The sequence below is a fragment of the Camelus dromedarius genome, chromosome 31, assembly GCF_036321535.1.
Source record: "Camelus dromedarius isolate mCamDro1 chromosome 31, mCamDro1.pat, whole genome shotgun sequence".
NCBI classification, from domain to species: Eukaryota; Metazoa; Chordata; class Mammalia; order Artiodactyla; family Camelidae; genus Camelus; species Camelus dromedarius.
The window spans coordinates 15,882,301-15,908,778 of NC_087466.1; the positions used below are offsets into that span (position 1 = coordinate 15,882,301).

At 41.4% G+C, this 26,478-nt stretch overlaps 2 protein-coding genes across 3 annotated transcripts in view; one reads left to right on the plus strand and one right to left on the minus strand.

Moving 5' to 3' along the window:
* Positions 1-409: 409 nt before the first annotated feature.
* On the minus strand, positions 410-10,927 carry COQ5 (coenzyme Q5, methyltransferase). 2 transcript variants are annotated; one of them, XM_031442781.2, is made up of 8 exons: positions 10,701-10,926; positions 10,438-10,616; positions 7,242-7,391; positions 6,731-6,952; positions 3,068-3,174; positions 1,595-1,683; positions 895-1,006; positions 410-812 (listed from the first exon to the last, which is right to left on the minus strand). In XM_031442781.2, the coding sequence occupies exons 2-8, from the start codon at positions 10,490-10,492 to the stop codon at positions 711-713; spliced, it is 837 nt and encodes a 278-aa protein (XP_031298641.1). In that variant the 5' UTR covers positions 10,493-10,616; positions 10,701-10,926; the 3' UTR covers positions 410-710. The 2 variants fall into 2 exon arrangements, with proteins under 2 accessions (XP_031298641.1, XP_010993561.1); XM_010995259.3 differs by lacking the exon at positions 10,438-10,616 and having other exon boundaries at positions 10,701-10,927.
* Positions 10,928-14,034: 3,107 nt separating this feature from the next.
* Positions 14,035-26,478, plus strand: part of RNF10 (ring finger protein 10) — a 30,275-nt gene continuing 17,831 nt past the window's right edge. The window contains exons 1-2 of the mRNA XM_064481199.1: positions 14,035-14,652; positions 22,631-22,827. Of these exons, the coding sequence (XP_064337269.1) occupies positions 14,496-14,652; positions 22,631-22,827 (354 nt within the window). The 5' untranslated portion in view covers positions 14,035-14,495. The remainder of the gene's footprint in view (positions 14,653-22,630; positions 22,828-26,478) is intronic.

Genomic DNA, 26,478 nt, shown 5'->3' on the forward strand with positions numbered 1-26,478 from the left:
GGCAAAGAAGCTCTCCATGTAAGACATGAAAGCTGGAAATTGCTGGTACATTTATTCTTTCAACAAGGATTTGTCAAGTTGCTTTCTTCATGACCGGCACCGAAAACACAATAGTGGCTTTTGGTAGAAGAGGACTGAACGAATAACGACAAAAGTGTTTCTCACCTCCCCTCAAGAAAAAATGACAAATACTACACAAACTAAATGCATTTAGTGCTTCAGTGCGTATTTCTAGTTGCGATCCTTAGCCCTCTAACTCGGGCCTTGGCTTTTGGCCCTGGACTGTCTGGGCTGAAAGGTGGACTCAGGTACAGCTAGGAAGTTCTCTGGTTCAAATCATCGAGTTCAAATGACTCATTATGCCTCTGGAAGGCAGCACTGGCAGAGAAGCTACAAAACACTTCAAAACTGAGTTTTAGTGCTGGTTTTAATGACACACTGGACAGCCAAGAAAAATTAGTAGGAGTTAAGCAAAAAGTACAGACCAAATAAATACCTCTGGGAGAAAGCCTGAAGCAGCCCTTAAGGAAAGCTGCAGTAAAGTGACAGAAACTTGTTTCTTTCACTTGGAGATTGGTCACATCAGAACATGAGTCCAAGGCAGATAGCCTTAAGAGATGTTCTGCTGCTGGTCTCACTAACCAGATTATCCTTCAGCTCCAGGCTTTCCACAGGATGTGACTGGTTCACGCTCCAGGATCTTAAAGGAGTTACAGTTTGAAGCCAGAATGAATGGCTACAATGCCTGATGTTAGATTTTCATAAGTCACTTTCTGAAAACCTGCATCTTCTATCATCTCCTTGAACTCCTCCTAAAACACAAAGAAAGATACAGCAAAAATCACCTGCATTTCAACCGTGGGGTCTTTGTTGTGAGCTGTAGAAGTTCTGTACCTGAGGTGGGAACTGTCGGATGCTCTCTACCAGGTATTGGTAGGACTTCCAGTCTCCTGCAATCACCTCTCCCAGGACAGGGATGACCTGGAAGCTATATACATCATAGAGCCTAAATGAAAAGGCAAAAGATTAGAACATGACCCTTGATAAGAAGCAGGAAGATCTAAGCCTGGGCTCATAAACTCAAATGCCTATAGGGAGGGGTCAAGCAAGTACCTGCAACAGTGGGCCAAATGGCAAGATCAATAGGATGTGGTGACAGGTACAGTTAGAAGGACCATAAGGTGGGGGAGGGGTGGGTACCACTCAGCTCTGACTATTGCCATGTGGAAATACGGGCTTAACCGAGGGCCACCACATATCTGATTTCTCAAGTGAAGCTGGAAATCCAGGTTTTTATGTAAAATTTCCTTATTTTAAAAATTTAGACATCTAAGTCCATTTCTAAAATACCAAGAATCAAACAAAATACAGACGTTGGCCCACTTGAGTCTCTGGTTACTGGTTTGAAACTCTTCTGGCCTAGGTGTCATCATTTAGAACTGGCTAACCTCTGAGGTGGCACTGTCCCTCAGGGACTCTGGGACTCTGAGCTATGAAGTTTATGCTTAGAGCTTACTGACTATTTTCTCTCCATTTTGGGATGGGAAGCTCTTGGCTAGATGATGAAAATAAAGCCCTGTTTAGCAATGCCAACCTGGATACGAGGGGATTGTTCACTTGGCTAAACTCCAGACAGAGAAACCGTCCTCCTGGCTTCAGGACCCGATGGGCTTCCTGGAGTGCCTGAGTGAGACAAGGAACAGAACACACATCTCAGCAGCCCTCACTCAACTCCGGGAGGCTGAGAACCCTTTAGCTTTCACAGGCATTATACCAGCTACTTCCCACAGATCCCTTGTTCACTCTCAGCTGCAAAGCTGTAACAGTAGAAATAACCCTACAATCTCCTAAATGCTTTAGGCATCCTGCTGCCCATGACTAGAGAAGGTTGCCTGGAGTAACCTAAACTGACTCAGATTGGCACAACCCCCATGGGGGGGCAATTTTAGAATGATCAAAATCACACTGGTTATCCCTCTTTGATCTAGCAATTTTACTTCAAGGAATCTATCCTACAGAAATGCATCTACTGTGGAAATGACATGTATATGGGTTATTCACTGCAGCACAATCTGAACAGCATAAGATTAGAGCATCTTAACCATTAATGAGAGACTGATTAAATTATGGACTATCTATGCAAATGGAATCTATGCAGCTATTAAAAAAAATAGCCAGTATTATTTATGTGCTGACATGGAAAATCTGCAAGGTATATTTTTAAGGAAAAAAAGCAATAGGCAAAGCATTTCAAGGCTAGTATTCGTATAAAAGAAGAAAGAAAATAAATATACTTAATATGCACAAAACATCTTTGCAAAGATGCATTAAGAAATTAGTGACTATAGGGGGAAGAGGCACTGACTGAATGGTTGGGACACAAGGGTGAAGACTTACCAATACATCATTTTGTGCCTTTTGAACTTTAAACATTTTTTTTAATTTAAAAGGAATAATAAACTGGCTACATACACAGGACAGGTCATAAAAACCAAGCTAGCACACACCATAAAGGATGTCTCACCCAAAGCAGGGAACCAGGCAACCGGAGTCCACACTAGAGATATGAAACTGGTTGCCTTGCTCAGCATCTTCAAATGTTTTGGGACAGAAAGAAATAAATGATGAAGAGCTGAACACTCCCTTCTTCCTACAGAGGAACCATGAATCTAGCAACCTTCTGCCAAGAGAGGGTTTGAGTGTCCTTTTCTGTGCCGGCCAAGGAAATGCCTCTGATCTGCAAAATCACAGAGTCAGATGGCTTCACAAATGAGAGGAAACAGATGAAATAACAGAGAAGACTGACAGTCTCAAAGATGTAAATACCAACCCAAGCAACAAAGGCGTCCATGGGGATCTCTCTGTGATACTGTTGGTTTTTTTTTGTTTTTTGTTTTTTTTTTCAGTTTTTTGAGCAGGAAAATTGGCAATTTAAAGGATTAAGACCTCTAAACCTGAAACGTTCCACTAAAGAGCTGGGCCCAGAAAAGGCTCTCTCCCTCTCCTCATCCACTCCAGCAGCACTAATATCCTGAGTCACACCAGCTGAGGAGGCAGCCATTTGTACCCGATCGATGTGTGTGACATTCCGGATCCCAAAGGCAATGGTGTAAACATCAAACTTATCGTCATCAAAGGGCAGTTCTTCGGCATCTCCCAATACCCAAGCAAGTCCTGAAACAGAAGAGCAGTTCCAGTCTCAGTCTGAGGAGTTGTCTCCTCTGCATGCAGCGAACTGTCAAACCTAAGGAGGGGTTCGGGGAACCCCTGAATTTGTAGTCAGCTGGACAGAAGTGTAGGTAGCCAGGATGCCCTGCCTGCGGCTGGCTTGTGAAGTGGGAGCAGTCTTGTGGCATCAGTGCTAACTTTGGGTAATTAATGTCAGAACTGAATTGAATTGCTGGACACCTGCTTGGTGTTGGACAGCTGGAGAATTGTTTGGTGCCTGGTGAACATCCCACATGTAGTATCTGAAGTGGCGTCAGAAAACACGTATCTGCCTTCTCCACTGGACTCCTGGCCACTGTCTTCAAAGTATCCCCCCGTCCCAAGAACTTGAAGATGGTGTCCTTGAAGTTTAGCAGGAAGTCCCCCAAGGCTTTGAGTAGAACTTGATTACTTAGTAGTGCCTCACCATCAAGCAGTTTTTATCCAACTAAGTGTTTTGTGTAGAGCACTGTGGTTAAAAAGGCCCAGGTCCTGGGTTGCCTGGGTTCTAATTCCAGCTTCCCCATTTATTAGCCATATAATCTTGAATAAACTACTTTGTCTCAGTTTCCTCATCTGTAAAATGGAGTCAGTAATAATACCCACTTCAGGGCTCATTGTAAGTATTCTAAGTACATAATTTAGCATAGTTATATTGGTTTTATTGGAGTCATAGAGAAGCAGTGTCTAGACCCCAAGTCTGGTCATGAATTCAGCCCCTGTCAGGGTGGCTGTGTCCTCTGAGGGTCCTGATTCAGCTTTAACATTATTCACCTTGCAGTGAATCCGACATAAAATATGACACAGAAGGAAGGGACTATAGAGGAAAAGTAAATGAAAGTCATCTTCCTCGAAAGCACACTAGCAGTACTTAACAAGGGCCTTAAAAGTAAGCATACTCTTTGACCCAGCTATTTGATTTTTAGGAGGGAGACATTAATGACATCACCATCAGAGCTACTGCTTACTGGGGCCATGATGGCAGGGTCTGTGTTATCACGTTACCTTCTCACATCCTCATACCGACTCCATGAGACAGCTGTTAGTATCCTTCAGGTGAGCAAAACTGAGTTTCAGAAAGGTTAAAGTAGCTTGCCCAAGGCCACGCACGTGGAGTAGAACACAGGCCGTTTTACTCCGCAGCCTGTGTTTTTACCAGTTACGGTACAGTATCCTCCTACTGTGAGGTGGTTTTATTTTCCCCATTTCATAGATAAGGTAACTGATATCCAGAGAGTTTAAATACTTGTCCAAGTTTATATAGTCAGTAAAAAAAAACCTAGTGAATGTATGCAAAAATGTATAAATAAGGATGTCACAAAGTTGTGTTATATGCAAAAACATTAGGAAAAAATGAGAGATCAACTGGTTTATTGGTTATGTAAACTGGTTATGGGAATCATAAAACATTTGTATGGGGGACTATCATGAAAAATAATGATTTTAAGGAATTTCTTAATAACATGGAAAAATCTCATGATACAATGCTGAATTAAATAAAGCAGGATACTAAATTGTCTACACAGGATGCTCTCAATTTTATAAAAAGGAAAAGATTCGGAAGAAGATAGGAAGGAAATATATGAAAAATTTGAGGAGTATCTCTGAATGTTGAAATTGTGGTTAACATTTACTTTCTTCTTAGTACTTTTTCAAATTTTTGGATTTCTGAAATCCAAATTTTTCTCAAATATATCACTTTAATAACCCATCAAGTAATTTTTTGGGGGGGAGTGTGTAGGGGGAAGAGGTAATTAAATTTATTTATTTATTTACTTTAATGGAGGTCCTGGGGATTGACCCTAGGACCTCCTGCATGCTAAGCACACACTCTACCCCTGAGTTATATAACCTCCTCCACCTTTAAAAAATCTTTTTAAGGTTCCTGCCCTCCAAGCTCCCATTTGGGGAGGAAGTGCCACACATAAAATGCAAATAAAACACATCATAGCACTAAACATAAAAATGCCTCTACCCGTTAACATTTACAATTATTAAATACTTTCTAGGATCCTTCTACTTAGTTTCAAACTTTTCTGCATGATATTCTTTGCAAAGGCATTTTTATTGGAAATTGATAAAGTGAGGAGGAAAGATAAAGCCGTACTAAGCAGCACTTAGAGATTCGTATGCAGGTAGACCTGTCCTGGCAAGAGGGATTCAGAAGTGGAGCACCAGCCATCACGTCTGTCTTTGTTCGCCACACTTCGTAGCTGAGCATGAGAGAGAGGGAAACACATTTCTCAGTAGGAGTAAGGAGACATAGTGCCTTTGTCTAGAAATCCTAGTGACTGTCGGCCTTCTGATCCGTGTTGATGGTTAACAAAGGAGTCCTTCATTTGGGGGGCCAAGTGGGCCGCAGTTCGTCTAGGCAGCTCGTTCTCGGGGTGGGGGGAGGAGGAGGAGGAAGAACTGACCTAAAATAACCATAGACACTCATGGTGGGGGCGGGAGAGGAGAGAAAAGCTGATGTTGACGGGAGGGACTCGGCTTTCTTTGCTGTGTCCCACTGCCTGTCGCAGGGGCCGCCTGCAGTGCCTGGCCGGCGTGGAAGAGGGCGCCGCAGCATCTCCAAGAAGCTGGGTAAAACAATGCCGCAGCTACCACATCAGAACTTCTCCTGGGGCAAAAAACTGGGGGCTAATGTATTTCAAAATATTAAAACAAACAGCCAAATGTAAAAGGCACATTTTAAAGCTAGAGCAGAAATTGTCCATTTGGAGGCTGCAGTAGGTTCCTGGAGAAGCGCAACCACTTTCCTACGGGCCATTGAGAGCAGCACCGTGCGAGGGAAGCCGGACGACTACCATTTACAGGTGTCCTTTCAACTGTATCACGTGGGCCCCTGAGAAAGCCACGCTGGGATGGATGGAGGAATGCAAAAGGTTTTTTCTTTTTTTGGGTGGGAGGGTGAGGGGAGACACTTGGGAAAGACAAAAAGAAGACGAAGCAAGGCTGAGTGGGAAAAACCGTCTGACCTTGATGCAGATCTGATAAAGCCTCGGCCTACCCAACTTGGAACTCTGGAGTAAAGACTGCCTGTGAAGAGAGTCTCGTGAGGGAAATGCCCAGGCCCCAGCACCCTGTGGTGCTCAGTAACTGGCCTGGTTTGAGAGCTGAGGTCGAGTTTAGTTCTGGGTGGGGAATGAAATGGCTCAAGAATAGGGCACTGGGGTCACCAGTGAGCTGCTGGGAATTAAAAGCCAAACTTCTGTCTCAGGGCCCAAGAGCTGAGCTCTGAAGATCCAGCTCCAGTTTGGGATCTGCCATTTAAACTGTGTTACTTGAGTGAGATACTTAACCTCTTTGGGCTTTGGTTACCTCCCCTGTCACACAGGGCTGACGACCTAACTCCCTGGGTTGCTGACATAATGTGCATAACAGCACACAAATTACCTTCAACGCCTACCTATCTGTATGTTTTTAAAACCCGGAAAACAAAGCACTTCAACATTGTACCTATTCCATCTTATTTTATGAACGTACAAACATTTCTTCTGTGTCCACTTTCTGCAGGACTCACCAGCTTTGTATCCTCGGGCACAGGCTTTCTGTTTTCCCATCTTCAGCATCTCCTTGTTGATGTCACAGACCATGACACGAGAACCGCCCAGTGAATCCTCCTGATTCTGGTACTTTTTGGCAATTTCTTCCCAGGATAAATTTTGCTGGGCCCTTAACTGCCTCTTCTGCTTTCTCTGATGCTGTGCCTGAACATAATTCAGGAACCGGAATGCAATGTCACCTGTCAGAAGCCAACAGGAGGAAAGATCAAACACAAACACAAACAGAAAACCAGCATGTCTTAAACCCAAAGGGAGCGAAACAAAGGCACAGGGATTGAGGAGCGGATAGTCTGTGCTTTTGGTTGACATTCAGTTAAAAAGAAAAGAATAATTAACTTTCTTAGAAGTGTATCAATTTTCAGTTGCCATCATCAGCCTAATGGTAGGTGAACTAACTCATTCCAAGAAGAGACTCTAATTTCCATAAAAGGTGCTCAGTGTACCCGAGGATACCAAACTGGACATTACCTGTGCCTCCAGCAACATCGAGCAGCTGGGTCCCAGGAAACGGGTGCATCTTCAAGAGCAGCAAATCCTTCCAAACACGATGGATACCAAGACTCATCATATCATTCATCACATCGTACTTCCTGGCCACACTTTCAAACACCTGATAGACTTGACATGAGAGAAACATGATTGCACTATTAGTAAGATTAACCTGGAAAAGTCCTAAATGAAAAGAGGACGTTTTCCTCCCTGAAATTAACTGTCTTTGCAAGGTGGAGCCAAGCCGCAATGCTTGACACTCAAATCTATACCTGAACATTACCTCTTTTAAAAAAGGCTTAAACTACTTCATGTAAGAAAGAAATCAACCTCTTTTCTGTTATCTATCTTTACCTAGGACTGCTACCCTGTAATAACTCCATGCACATACTTAGTGCTAAATAGGTTTCTGTTTTTTTAGAGGATGGGGGTGGTGGTGGAATTTTTCTAATACTATTATATTAAAAGACAACAAAATCCATTAGAAAGACGTATGAAAAATAGATGCGAAGACCTCAGCTCATCTCTGCCTGCATTGCTGAGAAAAACTTCAGGTACAATTTGATGGGCAGATGGATGGCAGGATGTGAATCAGGGCCAAGTCACACTGTAGAGGGTCCCCATGAATCTTTTCCACAGGGTCCAGGCAGACTGTGGAATCTGGGCTAGCTGGACAGATAAGGAATTTACTATCCAAAACACTTTAAAGCACAGGCTACATTAACTTTTTTTGCAGCTGTGTTTCTGCCCATGCGGTGAGAATATCAGCGCTAGCCCCCTACCTGCCTGCTGTTAAGGCTGAATTTGGTAATGAAGGGAAGATACTCTGAGTTCCTCAGACGAATTATGCTGCTTAGATCCAAAATGTTACTGATCTCTACTGAGTCAGCAGAATATAGAGCCCCCTCCTTTAACTCAATCTTGAATGCCTATTCTCAACCCTGGATCCTATAAGCTTGCTCTTTGCTTTTGAACATCTTTGGGGGTATTCAGAGGGACACTAAGGCTCAACCCAGTGACTGTAAGCCCTCCTTGCTCTGTGTGGTTCTAACATGCAAGAATGTCAGTTACTGTGGTTTAGTTAAATAACACCAGTTCTCCAGCAACATCATTCAAATACAATGGTATATTAACTGTGACTAATTGCATAAAGTACAAATTTTGCTAGTAGTTCTTCAGTCCACAAATCACTACATAAATAACAGATGTGCGTCATGATCAGAAACCAATCACGTCACTTCTTTCAGTTTGTAGGTGGTTGGTTACATCAGTTACTCAGTTCACACGCAGACAGCAAAGCATGTTGTTGTGTTACCTCCTTCTCTCTCAGTTGTAAATCCCTGTGGCATTTTGTGAGATAACTGAAAGAGGAAATGAAAATGAAAAGTGCACCAAAATAATGAAATGTGACAATGCTGAAAGTGAAACTGGAGTAGAATGTCAATGGAGTTATAGGAGAAACATGACAGTGGGAATGTTGCTACTGCTGCCACTGGAGGGATTTTAAACATGCAGCCAGAGGAACTTTGGGAAGATGAATTTAGGGTTGTAAATGAGAATGTGGTTGTGATGAAAAGGCTGAAGATGTCCCAGAGGAAATGATGCCAGCAAAAAAATTCACATTAAAGGAATTCTTGGAGATACTTCATGACATTGAAAGTGAAAGGATAAAATGTTGGAAGTTGATTGAAACTTAGAAAGGAGTATGGTAAAGCGCCGAGGCATGGAGAAAGTGCTCACTCCTTATTGTAAGTTATGATGAAAAGGTAGCAAACACTTTTTAAACTACTCTTGGTAAAGTTTTTACAAAGGAATGAAACAACTTAATTCTCAGTCTAAATTTTTATTAGAATGTTGATTTAATTAAAAATTTAAACTTAAAAATTTAAAAATTCTAATTGCATAAATTAAATCTCATTTTCAGGTGTGCTAAATCAATACTAACTTTACTATTTTTCCCTCCCTCATACATTTATAACTGACAATAAGAGAGTTTTTGATGTTTGATAATTTTTTAAGGTCCTGGAACAATTGCAATTTCTCCTATTAATCATTAAGTTCACTGTCATGATTTCAGTTTGCATGGTCGTTTTTACTGTCCTGCATCATTGTGCAAAGGGAAGACTGCCTGTACTTCAGTCTTGGCTCCCAATCTGGAAGCCATATTTAGCTCAGTGGTAACTCTTCCCCACTGCCATTGTATGAAATGTTGTTTATATATTGTAAAGCACAAATCAGAAGTTAGGCATTATTATTATTTTGTAAACAACCCACGTGGATTCAAATCCCAACTATGCCATTTAGTAGTAGTTTATTCATCCATAAAACCAGGCTGAGTTCCTATCTCCTAGGCTTGTATTTAATTAAAAGAATTATGTAAAATATTTTAAAAGGTTTGATAAATAAAATTAGTTTACTATGGTTCTACTTGGCTCCACTTATTTCACTCCGCCATAAGTTATCGAGCTCCTAATGTGCATCAGGCGCTGAGGATATAGACACCAAAGAGCCACTGTCCCAGCTTTCTGGGGATTCACAGTGAAATAAATGTTAATTTAAATTCAGTATTCAAAGAGTTATAGTAGAGCTATGTATTTAGTAAGGTTGAGGTGAGAGGTAATGCAACGTTAGTCTTTTAGATGATGGGAAATTCCATTGTGGGCTCTTTTATTTCCTGGGTGACCACACACCAAGTGACGGAACCTCTCAGAGCCTCACCATATCCATCTGTAATATGGACATAGCACCTTCCGCATTACAAATGGTTCAGTTGGAGTTTTAAAACAGTTGTTTTCCTTTTCCATGCCTATGGCACAGTGCTGGACACAAAGAAACTGCTCAACAATATCTAACATTTATTGAGCAATTATGAAGTGCCAAGCACTGTTCAAAATTCTTTAGTGTATGAAGTAATCTAATCTTCACAAGAACTCTACGAAAGAAGTTAACTGCTATTCCTACCTAGCAAATTTGGAAGCCGAGGCATATGGAAAAAGTTTCATTTTCTTTCTATAAAAAATGGCCCATCCCTTTTATCGAGAGGTAAAGAACGTGGGCTCTGTAGTCAGACCAAACTAGGTTGGACTACTAGTTCCACCACTTACTAGCTATGTTAAATTGGGCAAGTTTTGCTTAAACTTTAAGTCTCAGTTTCCTCATGTGTAACAATACTCACCACCGGGAAGTTGAAATGAGAATTGGAAACGTCTGCACATTGGGTAGAACATCATAAACGCTCAATTGGTGGGATTTCGTGATAGTTACTCCACTTAAAAAGAGAAGGCGTCTACGTTTAGCAGGGTCACGCTGGGGGTACTCCTTATAGGTCAGGACCGCACAAGCTCAGCATCAGAGCTGACAGGACGTTACATTAACCGTTAGTATGAGCAGAAGAAACAAGATCGCAGATCCCACCCTCCGCCCTCTCGCCCCTTTCACCTTTGCCCCCCTTCTCCTCTTCCGACACAGTCTCAAACCCGAAGTGCGTTTCCGTTGCCCGCTTCTCTTGCGACAAGGGTCGTGCACCCAGCGGGCCGCTGGGCCAGCAGCTACGAAGCCAGGGAAGCCTGCAGCTCGGCAACACCGGCGACCACCCACGGCCGCAGAGGCTCCATAGAGCCCAGCTCCTGGGGGCCGCCATCTTGATAGTCGGGTGACTGCCGGCAGACAGTACGCCGTGTTGCATCACTCGATGGCTGACGGTGGCCGGCCGGAGACATTATTAGACGAACGCGTCCTGAAACCTGATATTAAGGAGCTTAGCACGATCTCTGGGATCTGGAGTCTGTTTAGCCTTTGAATACCCCAAATCCCTTTCTCTCTCTCCCCCAAATTGAATATAAAATTCACCAGGAATGAGCGGACCTTAGGGAGAGCCCCCAGTCACCTCTCAGAGGCCTGAATCTTGCCAACCTTAATACTAACTCTCAAGATACCGATAAAATCTTGTTTTCTGGTGCAGAAGAGGGCAAACGGAGCTACGGTATGGTAAAAGGCTAAGAATACAGGGTTAATTCTCTCCTAGTCTTTGGTGTGCATAATAATCACCTGATTTGATCTTTAAAGTGCAGATTCCTGGGTCCCAAATACCAGAGATTTTGAATCAGTACATGTGGTATGGATACTGGGAGTCTATTTGATGAAACTTTCCATGCAAGGGATTTACAGACCAATCTTGAGAAACACACGCTAGATTACTCTGAATAATAAACACAGGAAAGACTATCTTTGGTCTTTGTATTTTATGAACCTAGGAATTTCATAAATGGGAAGGAAAGCTCTATCTATCTATTTAGTAAGTCACAACCAGACATCATTCAGCCTCCCTCTCCTGCTATTACAAAGCTACATTTCTAGCTCCAGCTGGCAGGCCACGAATGTTTTACTTCAAACCCAGATTTTCCTGTTCTTTTGTGTGGAATGGGTAATGTAGACCATCTTGCCCAAGAAAGGATGGAGGTGGTGAGTTTTACTTGGATTTCTGTATGTTTCTGCTTTAATTCTCTTTAAATACATGTTTCCTGTAAATGTTTCACAAAGAGAGAGCGCCAAGGACCCTACGAAACTATTTTGAAAATGAAAAATCTCTTCTTGGCTTAATGTAGCCTGACAGATGTACACCTACCGCTTTCTTTTGGAAGAACTGCACTGAGATTTCTCTCTTTCCCTCTCTTTTATTTTTAAGAGTGATAGAAGGAAGGAATGATTCACATATGTAATCAGAGCTCTAACATCTTTGTTAAAGGAAATAAAAAATCATCAAGGACTCAGTATATCTTCCACATCTAGTCATACATAAGAATGGACTTTAGGATTTGGGCTGGTCCCGGACATCAGATTAAGTCTTCAGGCCAGCATTATGTAGTTATTCTCTCATTTCAATATGATTTGTAGGGGGAGGAGAATACTGTAAAAGGGAAAGCAAGATAAGGACTGGTGGAGGGCATTTAAGAAAATTTAAAAATATGAGATTAGTATCTAATTTCCTTTATCCCAGTTAAAACTGTTAACTTCAAGAAATTGGTTGACTTGTACATACTTAATGTTTTGCATAACATGTGATGATTAATAAGGAACCAAAAAGGACCCAATTAGGGGAATTTTAGGATTCTGTCTATTTATTTGTTTATATATGACTGCTGAAATTCTGCTCATCCTACTATGCTCAGCTCAAGTGACATCACTTATGGGGAAACCCTCCACTAACCCTTCCAATTTTTTGTGCCTCTCTCCCTGAGGCCTCTGCTCTGGTCAGCATTTTGTGTTAACTTTATTAGAATCTCCATCACAATCTTCCACTAATGTATTTTGGAATTCCTGTGCTCAACAAAGCACCTGGCATGTAACAGGTTTCTAATTAGCTAAGTTTAGCCTTATTTAATCTTATATTTATAAGAATTATTTGCTCATTTTTAAAACTGTGTTTCCATGATTCTTTGAATCTCAAACTGCTATGGTTGGAAGGAATCATTTATAATTTTCCAAAGTATAGTTGGGTGTCATATGACTTCTAAAATACATATGTGATTTTTCTAAGTATCAGTGTCCATATCTGTAAAATGGAGAACTGCTTATATTTAGGTAGTTAAGAACATCACTTTTTACCTGTGTGATCGTGGCGAATGATGTAAGTTTTTTTAAGCCCTTTTCCTTGTCTTTAAATTTGAGTTATTGTGAAGATTAAGTGTGATATTCCATATCAATTGCACAGAGCAGGGTCTGCTAATGATAAGCACTCAATGATAACTATTATTATTAACAATGAAATGAAATATTGACAATGATTTATATTATAAATGACTTAACAATAAAAGCAAGTAATTGTGTGAGGAAGTGCTGTAAAGTTGTAATAGGGAAGAAGAAATCTGACTCCATATTAGATCTGTTCCTTTAGCTCTAACCTTGTGCTTTGTTTCCTATGTTTGGTCATACTGGTTCTGCATCTTTTGTAAAAGACTCTTGCCTGTAGCCTGAAATATACAGGATAGCCCATTCTCAAGGCTCTGACCTTTAAGTAAAACACTTTTCCATTCATATAGAGATAAAAAGTTGCAGAGCAGAGAATAACATTTGTCTTGTTGGAGGTTTACCAGGAACACCGTGACCTCACCTAGGTGGAACAAAACATAGCATCCTAGGTAGACCTGCAAGAACAAAGCATTCTGACACCAAGTCTGCAACAACTAACCACATCTCCTCAACCTTTTAGCAAAAAAGGAGCCTGAATTGTGGCTTGGGTAAGATGGTTCTCCAGGACGTACGTCTGCCATCTTCTCAGTCTGCTGACTTTCCAAATAAAGTCATTTTTCCTTGCCCCATCGCTTTGTCTCCTGATGTATTGGCCTGTCTGCAGTGAGAAGAACAAGTTTGGACTCGGTAACAAAGTGATATTAAACGTAAGGTATTGTCCTTAATACTGCTATTATCATTATTATTGTTATTATTAGGACATTGAATAAGAGCCGTAGATAAATTGATATTAATACTAGAATAAGAACTATAGGTTAAACAATGAGTCAATAAGAGAATTCCACAGTTATTCCAATGTTTGGATGCATTATTATTAGTAGTATATACTATTATTATGCACATTAGTGTACTAAGACTAAAACCTGTCCTGCAAGTCGTCTTATCCTGTAAGACTTCTCACCCATTGAGGAGAGGGGGAAAAATGGGAAACACCCACTGGACCCGGATGTAGGCAGAAAACTACGTTTCCCAGCATGCTGCACTCCTACATCACCACTATATATACTCCATCCGGGTTCTTCGAGATGCTGTTTGGCGACTCGTCGCCATTCCCGGAGCAGCTCGGCCTCGGCCCAGAGGCGAGTGTTGGTCGCTGTGTCGGAGACACCTGTCCCCGACACCAAGACAGCCAGCCCTCTCCCCTGCCCCGCGGCGGGAGAGCGTGTCCGGCCGGCCGGCGGGGCTCGCGCACCCTCCCTCGCCTCCCCTTCCCCCGCAGCCTCCGCCCCGCCAGGCCCGGCCCGGACCTCCGAGCCCCGGCCTCCTCCTACTCTTTCTTGGTCACCGCCGCCGCTGGGCTTAAGAGCCCTGTCTGCCGCTTCTCCTCCCAGTTTGAGAAGCCGAGTAAGGAAACAAGGAAAAATGTCGCCATGAAGGCCGAGAACCGCTGCCGCCGCCGACCCCCGCCGGCCCTGAACGCCATGAGCCTGGCTCCCCGCCGCGCCCGCTCCGCTCCGACCGCCGCCGCCGCCAAGGCCCCCGTTGATGCCGCAGAGCTCCCCCAACGCCGCCGCCACCGCCTCCGACATGGACAAGAACAGCGGCTCCAGCAGCTCCTCCGCCTCTTCGGGCAGCAGCAAAGGGCAGCAGCCGCTCCGCTCCGCCTCGGCGGGGCCTGCCGGCGAGTCTAAACCCAAGAGTGGTAAGGGCTGGCTCCTACGGCGGTGGGCTAGGGGGCCACTGCTTCTTACGCTAGGGAGGATCCTCGCTCGGGTGTCTGCTGGGTCACCCAGGGACAAGCTCCGCTTTCTACCATTGTACCTACCTTTCTCTTTTTCCCATGGCTCCCATTACTTAAAATTAACACTCAGTGAGCACTGTACTGCGCGGTTTACGTAAATCCTTGCGTTAATTCTCGAAACAGCTCAGTGAAGTAGGTGCAGTTCTTACCCCATTTTGCGGATGAGGAAACTGAGGTTCAGAAAAGGTAAGGTTACCCAGACTAGTATGTGCCTCGCAGCAGGCCTGAAAACCTGGTTTGTCTGACGCATCAGCGCTCTATTCTAAAACCACTAAGTTGATCTTCCCTTTAATGTTGAATTAGCATTGAACAGTGTTCAAACTTAAACAGCAGAAAGTGGGGCCCAAAGACTGGTCAAAGTCAAATCTCATATTGAATAACCTGGCCCTAGATCTCCCCAGATGAAGAGGACTTGTCTTTGAATGGCTTTGTTTAGTGTGCAGTAGTAGTTAAGAGCGCAGGCTTTGCATTCTTTATTTTTAGATTTGCCAGACCTTGAGTGTCTCAATTTCCTTCCCTGTAAAGGTGAAGATAATGAGAATTAAATAAACTTAGAAAATAAGTGAACTAAGGGCATAGGAAAGTACCTGACACCTGTTACACATCGAATGCACATCATGCCTATTTCCCTGTGTTAGGTTAGGGCAGTTAGTGTCCTTTTATGAAGATTTTGTTGTTTCGGTAGTCATGTCTCAATATTAAGTTATGACCATCGTGATGATAATAGCTACCATTTATTGAGGTCTTATCGTGTGTCAGGAACTGGACTAGGCTTTTACCACTTTTATCAATACTCCAGTCACTAACCTGTCCAACAAGGTGGAATTGTTCACATCTAAAGAAGGAAAAAGCTGAGAGGCCAGGAGTTGAGTTGGTAGAGTCTGGAGTTGAATGTTCTCAATCTTACTTTATAGCCTGTGAACTCATCTCTGCTCTTTTTTATTGTGATTGTTATAGCAGTATTAGGAAAATGTTTTTAGTGGGAGTGGGGATGTGTGGCCCAGGGGAAACATTTGGAGTCCCCAGATGTGGGGCTCCAGATGTTTAAAACCTCTAAGATTAAAACTGTAAGACTGACTTAAAAGCACAAACAGGAAAAACACACAGGCTGACTTGAGTTCAGAGTTTATCTGCTGGAAGAAGCAAATTTGTTTATCGGGTGTGTCGAGGACTTCTAGAGCCTGCTTTTGGAACCCAGGTGGAGACCAGCTGTCTTGATAATAAATGAATGCTTTAAATACCTAAGCGAAGATTAGTGTGGACTCTCAGGCCGCATTAGGTAGCGTTATGCAGACTCATTTGGGGGTTTTGCACATGTGTAGCTTTATCACCGATCCCCCAGATAGAGACAGAGGTGTGCCAGTCCTCTTGGCCAGTGTTGGATCCGATTTAGAGGGGTCTGAATATTTTTCATGTAGTTGATCAATAACTTTGTATTTGCATTCTAGTCCTATATGTTAGATTCTGGTTCTCCAACTCTGTGAACTCTCAACTAATTATTCTGGGGCTCTGGTTTAAGCCACTAACATACAATCATGAGTCAATTGGAATACGTGCCTTAAGTTGATTTATTCTTTAGTGAGGCTGTAGGTAAAAGTTTGCAACAACCCAAGCAAAATAAAACAACAACAAAACTGAAGTATTTAAGGCATTTTACTTGTATTGTCCCTGACTGTGAATAAGTTGATTAGTGGAACCAGCTCTCATTACCCACCAGGATATAGAATTCTATTGTAGTTTGACCAAAGCAAATATTTGTCAGTGTTTATGTTTCAGTCAGACTTGGATAGAGTAAATATTCTTGGGTTCATTCTGACTAAAAGTGATTTCTGTTTTTGTTTAACAGTTAAGATACATAAAATACTCTTAAAACACTGTTCACCTTAATTGAAAACTGAGGAAGAACTAAAAACTCATGTAAAGGACTTTTTTGTTGGGTTTTATGAAATACACAAGTGTGCCGTCTGTAGGATTAGTTTCTGTTTAGTGTGTTTGTAAGAGAGCTTGGCCATGTTTGCCACTGCTAGTGCCTACTTTTCTGGCTACTGCTATGTATATTCCCTTAGCAAAAAGGAAGGATAGGTCTGTAGCTAAGAGTTCTTCCCTGTTTGCATTTAGGAACAAATTCAAAGACAGAGTAAGTCGAGATTAAAAATGGCTTAGGAAATTGGATATTGGCTTAATTTTTAAGGTTGAACTGAAGGTATCATGTGCTGCCTTAAGAACATGACATCTTAAAAAAAAAAAAAAAGACAGCTAAGACCAGTGCTACCACAGCAGATGTCATCCGGGCATCTTCTACAGTGTCTTCTACTTCTGGGTGGTCGCTCTAGTAAAAGTAGATTCAGATTTGGTGTAATTCCATGAGAAAGTTTTCTGTAGGATTTCAAAAGCTGACTCAACGCTTGATGTACTTGATTCAACTGACAGTTGTTGACAGGCCCTCTTGAGTTTAGGAGTACTGAGTTGAAGGAAGAACAGGAAGAGTAAGGTGAAAAGACATGACTTGTCTTTTTGTTATCAAAATAATGAGAGCAGGAGTTTTTCAGTTTTTAAATATTTAATTTCCCTTTTTCCACTCTCCTTTCCCTACCTCACATGATAAAAAGAAAGCCTTTGGTTTCTATCCTCTAAACTATGCGTGTAATAAATGGTCATTAGCGTCCTAGTTACATGATTAATGTACTTGAGCCTTTGTTCCTGTGGCTGGCTTACGTTCGCCCTTGCACACAGGAAATAAGTAAATTTGGCTTCTGGGATTTACTTGATCTTTCCGGTCAGATTGGCATACCACAGTTTCTTTGCCTTGGCTAATTGCTTCTAACATTCACATAATGCTCCTTTTCTTGGATCTTTTCCTACGGCTTTGTTCCAGTAGGGCTAAGATTCAGTTGTAAGAACATTCAACAGTGGATATCCCAGGAATGTAGCCCAGAGGAGAGAAGTGGGTTAGGGTTTGGGGAAAGTTTAAGAAAGAGCAAAGAAATTAAAAAGAGGCAAGAGAGAGGCCAGATTGTTTACGGGCAAACAATGGACCCTGGCCTGAAACCAGGCTCTTGCCCCATCCCCCTGAGTGGGGGATGGTACTGCCATGGAGGTTACGGGAAGGTCGGGTATTATGAAGCGGTTATTTTGAGGTTGCTGGTATGAAGCACTGTCCTGACACTCTTCCTCTTATTTCGGTACCAGAAGCTGGGTTACTAGTGGTAATCTGCCTTGAAGAAAGCCTTTGAGTTTTAAACAGACCTGGAGGTTTTGATGGCTTTGAGAACTGAAGTGACTTGAAGCCATCAATAAGAATCACTTAGAGAAGTTATAAGAATTTCCAGGCTTGTTGGCTGGAGTCCTTGGTTTCTGTGGTTTTGTTGGAAGTCTAGTAGGTGCTCTTGATAGGAATTTTAGGTCTGTTAATAATATGCTTGTAAATAATAACGGCAGCTATGTGCCAGCCACAGTGATAGGCATTTTACAATTTTCTTTTAATCCTCATGATCCTGGTGGAGGAGGGCAGGATTAGCCCTATTTTATAGACAAGAATACCACGGCTTAGTTAGAGTGATTTGTCCCAGTGAATTCCTAATAAGTCCTAGGCAATATTCATAAATACACCTTTGCATAAATTCACTTAGCAAGCAGGTAACTTACTGGCACATGCATCATTCCTGATACCATCTCTCTCCCTTTCATTCAGAATTACTAATTTCAGCTGGAGTCAGTTTGTTGTCAGTTGGTTCCGTAGTAAGGCCATATGTTGCCCCCCTGGAGGTGCTTGTCAGCCACTCTGGATGATGGGTAAGCAACTTGCTTGTGACTACAGCATGAATCAGCAGCAGAAACTTCCTGGCTGGTATTGTGACCTCTAGGCTGTGCCACCTGTTGCAACTATAGCTAGAAATGTTGATGATGCCAAATAATTTACTGAAAAATTTATGACCTGTGATTTGGTAATTAGGGGGAAGAGACTGAGCTATGCCGTTATTTGGTAGAGACCTTTCTCAGGGAAATATGAAACAACTGAGACACACTGGATTAAGTTTTCAAGTCTTGTTGAAATTTAACTAATGGTCCATTTTGGAATGTGTCTTGACAGAAGTTCTTGGCAGTTGTTCTCAGCTCTGGCTGTGTCACAGTCTTCTGAGGACTTTTTAAAAAAAATCAGGATGTGAGGGCTCTTCCCTAGCAATTCTTTCTGATTTTTTAGGTCTAAGTTGGACCTTGGCATCCGTAGTTTTAAAAGTCTCTGCAAATGATTCTCTTGTGCAGCCAGGATTGAGAACAACTACTTGGAAATTTAAAACTTTCAACAGAGAATATGTTTCTCCTAGGAAGTTTGTTTGACTTTTTTGTCTGTTTTCCAAAATCTAAAGCAGATCACCTCATACTATGTCCTATCAGAGAAAAGAGGACAAATTCTACCCCAAGTTATTCACATATATATCCTGGCAAGTTACCTATAAGACATCTCAAAAACAGCACTCTGAGTTTTATCTCCGGGTCCCAGACCTGACTGTACCTTCAGTCTTCAGCTGCGTGTTGCCTGAGTCTAGAGATAAGAGCCAGCCTCTCACTTTAGGTGTCTGACTTCATGTCTGTAGGTAAGTGGAAGATAAGATATGAGGGAGTTGATTTTAGCAGCGAAAATCATGAATCCTCTTGTGGTTAGTGGTTGTAATGTTTCAGAAGTGAGCACTTCACTGTCAGAGCAGTTCTGTAAGCATTATGAAACTGTTTCCTTGCCAGTGTGGTAATAAGTGAAGAAATGAAAACAGCCCTGTGCTGAGTGTTGGCTTACTTTGTTGAGCCCTTTTTAAGTGTAGACTCTGACTTTACCTAAATCTGTGCAATCTAAATCTGTTAGGTCTTGAAAGCAGCAGGGTCAGTGCAGGATCATCTGAAATAGTGAAATAGTCTTGGATAATGAGGTTTGGGGAATATGTGTTTTCTGGCCATGCCTATCCTCTTCATGAAACTGCATTTAGTTTCATGGTAAAGTTAGCTGGGGTTCTGTATCCCTCTGAATTTTCTGCTCATTTGAAATCTTATTATTAACGAATTCCACAGATTGAGGGCAAGGCAAAATTTGTATGAGAGCTGAAGCCTCACTTTCCAGTTGTTACCACTGATGCCATGTTTGACAGTAACTGTTGCTAACTGAAGTAGTAAGTAAAAGTCTAGTTCTTAAAATCTAATTGCAGATTAAACTCTGGTCACTGTCCCTCACTGGGATTTAAAGGAAACTGGCAGTGTTTCTTTGACCATCTGCTCTCAGTTTACAGTGCTGCCATCTCACACGACTAATAGCTTGACTCCCAGGTTGTAGTTTGGTCAGGTTTGGAGAGGATGGCATACCTCTTATTTATCCCATGTAGTTGGCAAGCTGAGTGTGAGATGGTTGCTTTCAAAATTTGGACTCTGGTTTCTCAGCTAACGTTCCTTTGTCTCTGAAGATATGCTTCACTTTGGATTTATTTACTGTGCTGTAAAATTAGCTGGTTATTACTTGTCTAGAAATAATTTCTTCTAGGTACTTACAGTTTTTTAATTATCCAAATAATTAATACATAGAACAGTAATCAGTCAGAATTTTAGAGGGTGAGACCTGAGCGCAAGACTCCCTTGAAAACCCATCTCATTGATTCCTACAAACTGGCAGGATTGAGAACCACTGTATTAGGTAAAAGTGAATACCTTCAATTCCTAAAGTTAACTGTCATTAACAGCCTTCTTTGTTGCCTTTTCAGACATGTTTTTATCAATTATATATTTTTAAGATAAACAGGCTTAAGCTATCTTGGGGTGGGGAGGAGGTTTGTAGTTTTTGAGGCTCATACTGCAGTCTTCTTAACTTTGTAAACCATCACCTCCTTTAAGTTTGAGAATAAGCCTAATGAATTACTTCATTAAGTGTCCCGCAACTTCTCTTCTCTCTGGTATTGCTTTTAAAGTCATTTAAATTAGTATACAGACTTGATTTGGTCAGGTTTCTATGTTGAAATAAGGCTGGATGGAGTGAGTGAAGGGACAAGAAAGAGAGATTAGTCTGTTTTTGTCCAAAGGCTAATTTGGAGACCTCTTGCACCCTTAGTTATTTCCTTGGTAAGGTTCTCAGGTTTTATTTTGCACCGTCCCCCTCCTTTTTTTGAAGCTAGTGAACTCTGGCACATCTTAAATGTGTCTGGTCAGGGTTCTTTGTTCAATTTGGAACAAAGTAATCTATGCACTTCAGCTCCTCAGTAGAAAAAATGGAGCGAAGAATACAAACAAGCTGTTTACACAAACTACAAATGGTCAGCAGACGGAAAAAATGTTTGCTGCTAGTCATCAGAGAAATTCAAATGTAAAACAAACTATTTTGACCCTTCAATTTAACAAAGTTTTTTCAACTCAGTATTATAAACAATGTAGTGAACTAGACAATTCTCTCTTAGAGTGTTTTTAGAATATGAATAAATTGGTATAATGGTGCTGAAAAGCAACTCAGGATGTGTAAAAGGCCTTGTGGTCATACTGGATCTCTTAATTCCCCTTTGAGAATGACATAATCGTACACACAGACCTCTGTATGAAGAGATTCCCAGTATTACTATATTAAATTAATAAAAGATTAGAAGCCACCTAAATGTACAGCAGTAGGGAATTGGTTATGTCATGCTGTAAGCAAATGGACAACAGTGTGGCCAGTAATCATGCTTTTGAAGCCTAGGGTGTATGAAAATGCTCATGGAGTAATAGATGGAAGATAGTATATTTTGTTTGCCTGTCATTCTGTGGAAGATGTGTGGTGAGTATATAAAATGGACGATAAAATGAAATATACACTTCATAGGTTGGTATTCTGTGGGTCCTATTATTCTGGATTCCCAAATTGAGTAACTGTTCTTTTAGTTGGAGAAAAAAAGCAAGAAACAGTTTTTAAAAGGATATAACTTACGCTGATATACTGTTAGAGCCCAATTCCTTTTTTTTAATTTATTTTTTAGCTTGATTTAATGTATACTTTTTAATTTCTTTTATATATATTTTTAAAGTATAGTCAGTTTACAGTGTTGTCAATTTCTGGTGTACAGCATAATGCTTCAGTCATACATGAACATATATATATATATATAATCTGTTTTCATATTCTTTTCACCATAAGTTACTACAGGATATTGAATATAGTTCCCTGTGCTGTACAGTATAATCTTGTTGTTTACCCAATTTCTTTTGTTTTATCAGTTTTTCAGTTTGACCTCTAGAACATATGTAAATATTGTTTTGCTTTTATACCTCTTGAATATATATCTGCTGGGACGTAGGCCAAAGCTATTGGAGTATAAAATCTAGCTATGTTGTAATTTAAGGAGAATGTCTTCTGTCCTGCTTCCAGATAAAATACTTTTTCCTAATATAAATAGGCTGTTCCTTTTTTATTACTCTGTCAGAATGGACTTTACAGGAACACTGATTAAGTTCTGTTATAAAGAGAGACATTGTGAACTGAAAGTTTATATGGTCCTGTAGGAGGGACCCTTTAGGCTTCATTAAAACAAAACATCTTACTTTGTCATGTCTTGCCCAAAGCACTAATGCTCTGGCCCAAACCCAGATTTCTTGGAGGCTGTAGAAGGTCCCATTTGCTCTTGTTTAAACACAGTTTTGTTGAGAGGTGGAGAACTATTGGCCAAATATCACTTCTCTTTTTTGTTTATATAACTTTTATTTATTTTTTAATTGAAGTATAGTCAGTTTACAATGTGTCAATTTCTGGTGTACTGCATAATGTTTCAGTCATACATGTTCATATATATATATATATATGTATATATATATATATTCCTTTTCATATTCTTTTCATCCAAGTATCATTTCTTAACTAGTTCTTTCATGTTTCTTTCAGATGGAAAGAACTCAAATGGATCAAAGCGTTATAATCGCAAACGTGAACCTTCCTACCCCAAAAATGAAAATTTTATCAACCAGTCCCGTCGCTCCAATTCACAGAAAAGCAAAACTTTTAACAAGATGCCTCCTCAGAGGGGTGGCGGCAGCAGCAAACTCTTTAGCTCTTCTTTTAATGGTGGAAGACGAGATGAGGTAAGACATTTTAGAATGTCCTTTTTAGAACATAAGAAGCATGATTTTTTTCCTTCCACCCCAAGTTTACCAATAGTTGAGGAGAGGGGAGCAAAAGGTAGAAGAATAAATAACCAGAGCAGTCTTGAGTAGTTGAGGATTAACTAGGTTTGGAACTTTGCCTCCTTTCTTCCCCTGAAGATTATGAAAATTTCCATGGAGGAAGAAGACATCATAATCATGGATTGTGAAAAATGACAGTAAATTTGGGGTGCTTTAATTCTGTGTAGTCCTTTTATTACCATTCTTGATGTATAGGTACCCTTTGGAATATTTAGGTAATCAAATGACATTAATTAGTTAGTGACATTTACCCTACAGTATCTAGCAAAATGTAAAATGCTATTTATCCTTAGTCCCAGTTACTCTGATTATAGGGATTTCTTAGATACCCTTCTGTAAGTGAATAAAGGCTTATGCACAAGGGGGTTACGTATAACTGCAGACCTATGTACTACTGCAGCGTTGTCTGTAGTTGCAAAATTTAGGAAACAACCTAAATGCCATCAACAAGGGGCTGGTTAAATAAATTGTCCTGCTGTTTGAGTGTTCCATACTATGTAACCAGTATGGAATAAGATTTAATGGAAGAATTTATGGAAGATTCATTCACTCGCCTACTATGCACCAAATACCATTTAGACTTTGGATTACCACATTGGGTAGGGCTTACATTCTAGTTTGGGGAGACAGTAAAATCATCATGTAATAAATCCAGTGGTAAGTGCTTATTAAAATGTTAAAAAGTGGACTGAGAGTGGTAAAGGAATAGAGAGTAACAGTACAGTTTTAGGAGGTGGCTAAGGAAAGCTGCTCTGAGGAGGTGAAAGCTTCTTTGAGGACTCTCTGAGTAGAGTCCTGAATGAAGCAAGGGAGCACAGCATACAGTTTTGAGGAAGGGTGTGTAAGCCAGAAGGAGTTACAAGTCCAAGGGACCAGAGGTGGTAATGTTTTTGGTGTATTTGAGATAAAGCAAGGAGGCTACCATGAGTGGAGGAGAAGTAGGAAATGAAGACAGAGAATAACAGAGAGGGGTCAGATCACATGGGGCTTTGAAGGACTTGGTTTTTGTTCAGAGAGATGGGAAGCTATTGGGTTTAAGAAGAGAAGTAAGGTAATCTGACTTGCAGTTTTAAAGAGGAGAGTGGAAGCAAGGAGACTAGTTAGGTTATTAAGGTATTCCTGGTGAGAGTGATGGAAGCTTTGAAACAGAGTGATAGTGGTGAGAGGAGGTCAGATTTGGGGAGATATTTCAAGGTAGAACCAACAGGATTTTTTTTTTCCCAACAGGATTTTAAAATAGATTAGATATGGGGTCTGAGCAGAAAAATGAATGACATGTTTTTGGCAGGAGCTGAGATCAGGTACCGTTTGCTGAAATGGGGAGGACTTCAGGAGGAGTACAGGGTTTGGGGGTGGGGAGGGAAGGGGGCTATGGAGACAAAGGCCTTCATTTGGAAATGTTATATTTGTGTTGAGATGCCTATTGGATCTCTAAGTAGAGATAGGCTGTTAACTGAGTCTGGAGTTCAAGGAGGAGACCCAGGCTAGAGAGCTGTCCAGGTACCCCTAGTGTCTGCAGCTATGGAGCTAAGTGAGATCATTAAAGAGTCAGTGTTGCAAAAAGAGACTAGATTGAAGGACTGAGCTGTGAATCAGGGTGATAAGGAACCAGCAGAAAGGGAGGAAGAGAACTGAAAGCCATTTGGAGAAAGTGATCAGTTTTGTCCTGTACTGCTGATAGGCTGAGTAAGATTAGGATGGAAAGTTGACCATTAGATCTGAAGATGTGAACGTAGGTTAGATTGTTGGCCTTGAGCTGCTTTGATGGAGTGGTGAGGACAAAAACTTGATGGGCATAGATTTGTAGAGAATGGGAGGATGGGAAGAAGAAACAGCAAGTTTAGATAGTTACTTTCTAGTGGTTTTGTTCTATAGGGGAGCAGAGAGGTGAGGCAATAGCTTGAGGGGAATGTGAGGTCAAGAGAGATTTTAAGGTTAGAGAAATTGCAGCATACCTCTGCTAATGGGATTGTTCTGATGAGAGGGAAAGTGTGATGCAGAGGAAAGGGGGAGAATTGCTGGAAGTGTCCTTGAGTTCTCGAGGAGTTGGGATCTAGTGCACAAGTGGAGGAGTTGACTTAGGAGCTTTGCCAGGTCATCCGCAGTAGTAAGAGGAAGGCTGACTACTGGCAGGAGGGTGTAGGAGTTCTTTTCTGATTGTTCTTACTGGCTCAGTGAAATATAAAAGGTGAGCTGAGAGAGGAGGTTTGGAACCTGCGGACTGGAGGAGTTGTCTGGCTGACTGGGGAATTAATGGAGCACAGAAGTATAATAGGATTGCAATATGATCACCAGGCAGCATGAGGGTCTGCTTCAGTGAGATGGGTTGGTATGGTGTGGTGTGTCCTTTAGCTGTGTTTAACTGCTCTGATGCTGGTGTGAAATAGGCAGAGAGTGGTTTAATCAGGGGAAAGTTTTGCCAGGTGAGTATAGTCAACAAAGAGAAGGGGGCAGTGGACCACAGAATTAGATCCAAATAAGGAAAGAAAATTTGGGGGGTATTGGATCACTGGTTTGGAGATCCTAGTGGGGGTGAAAGTTGTTGGGATCAGAACTAATGGGAACAAGCTGAGAAAGGAGTGAGTTGCTGGTAGGGTGCTCACAACTAAGATGGTGGAAGAGGTTGCAGTTGTTACCAGATGGTCCAGACTGTAGAGCATTGCCGTCCAATAGAAGTGCTAAGCCACATATGTAACTTAAAATTTTCTAGTTGCCCCAGTGAAAAAGTGAAAACGATGAAATTAATTTTAATGTAGCTAATCCAGTATAGCTAAAATGCTGTTTCGTGGTACGGCACTGGCTCAGTAGCAGTATCTGGATAGTAATGACTGCTTTATTGGACAGCACAGTTCTAGATGGTATGCTCATGGCGATGGGTGGTGGCGGTCAGGTGGAGGGCAAGCTGCTTGGAGGAGAGGAGTTCAAGAACTGAGAGGTGAGTGTGTTGGAAGTGTAGTCAGGAATTATGATGAGCAGTATCAGAGAGAGACAGTGCGCCAGTTAGGATGAAAAGATGACGATGGAAGGTTGAGAATGTATGGGATTTTGTGAGGCGAACGTAAGCTCTTATCTATAAGTTTGGGGTATGGGGTGGAAGACTGATTAGGGGAGACAGAGAGAGCCCTCTGGAGATGAGTGTCAAGTGGGTGAGAGTAAGGGATGACCTGGCAGTCTTTGGATTCCTGTGTTGAGTTACATAAACAACTTGGGGGAGGTGTTGTCTCCCAAGATACATTGTTAAGATAAAAGGAAATTGTCTAACTGTATGCTATTCACTGTGCTCAGTGAAGTCCTATACTGTGAGTCTGCATGCATAGAGTATCTCAGAGGGTGTCTTGGTTGTCTCTCCAATAGAAGGTGTCTTTGGATTCTTTATCACGTGTGTGCAGATGCTGCTCATTAATCTCTAAGTCTGGCTTACTGATAAGCAGCAAAAGCCTTAAATTTGAATTTCCTTTGACAATAATTCCTACTATATATTCGAAAGAATTGTAGGTATTTAAATATTTGTGTACAAAGATCTATCCAGAAGTGTGTTTATCACGGCAT

Bases quoted from the DNA above. Each gene is read 5' to 3' on its own strand.
- COQ5 (XM_010995259.3), bottom strand. From the start codon at position 10,902: ATGGCGGCCCCCAGGAGCTGGGCTCTATGGAGCCTCTGCGGCCGTGGG. The intron at 7,392-10,700 runs GTGAAAGGGGCG...TCTCATGTCAAG, and splicing joins AGAGGAGAAGGGGGGCAAAG to TCTATCAGGTGTTTGAAAGT. The intron at 6,953-7,241 runs GTAATGTCCAGT...GGCTTCTGACAG, and splicing joins CGATGTTGCTGGAGGCACAG to GTGACATTGCATTCCGGTTC.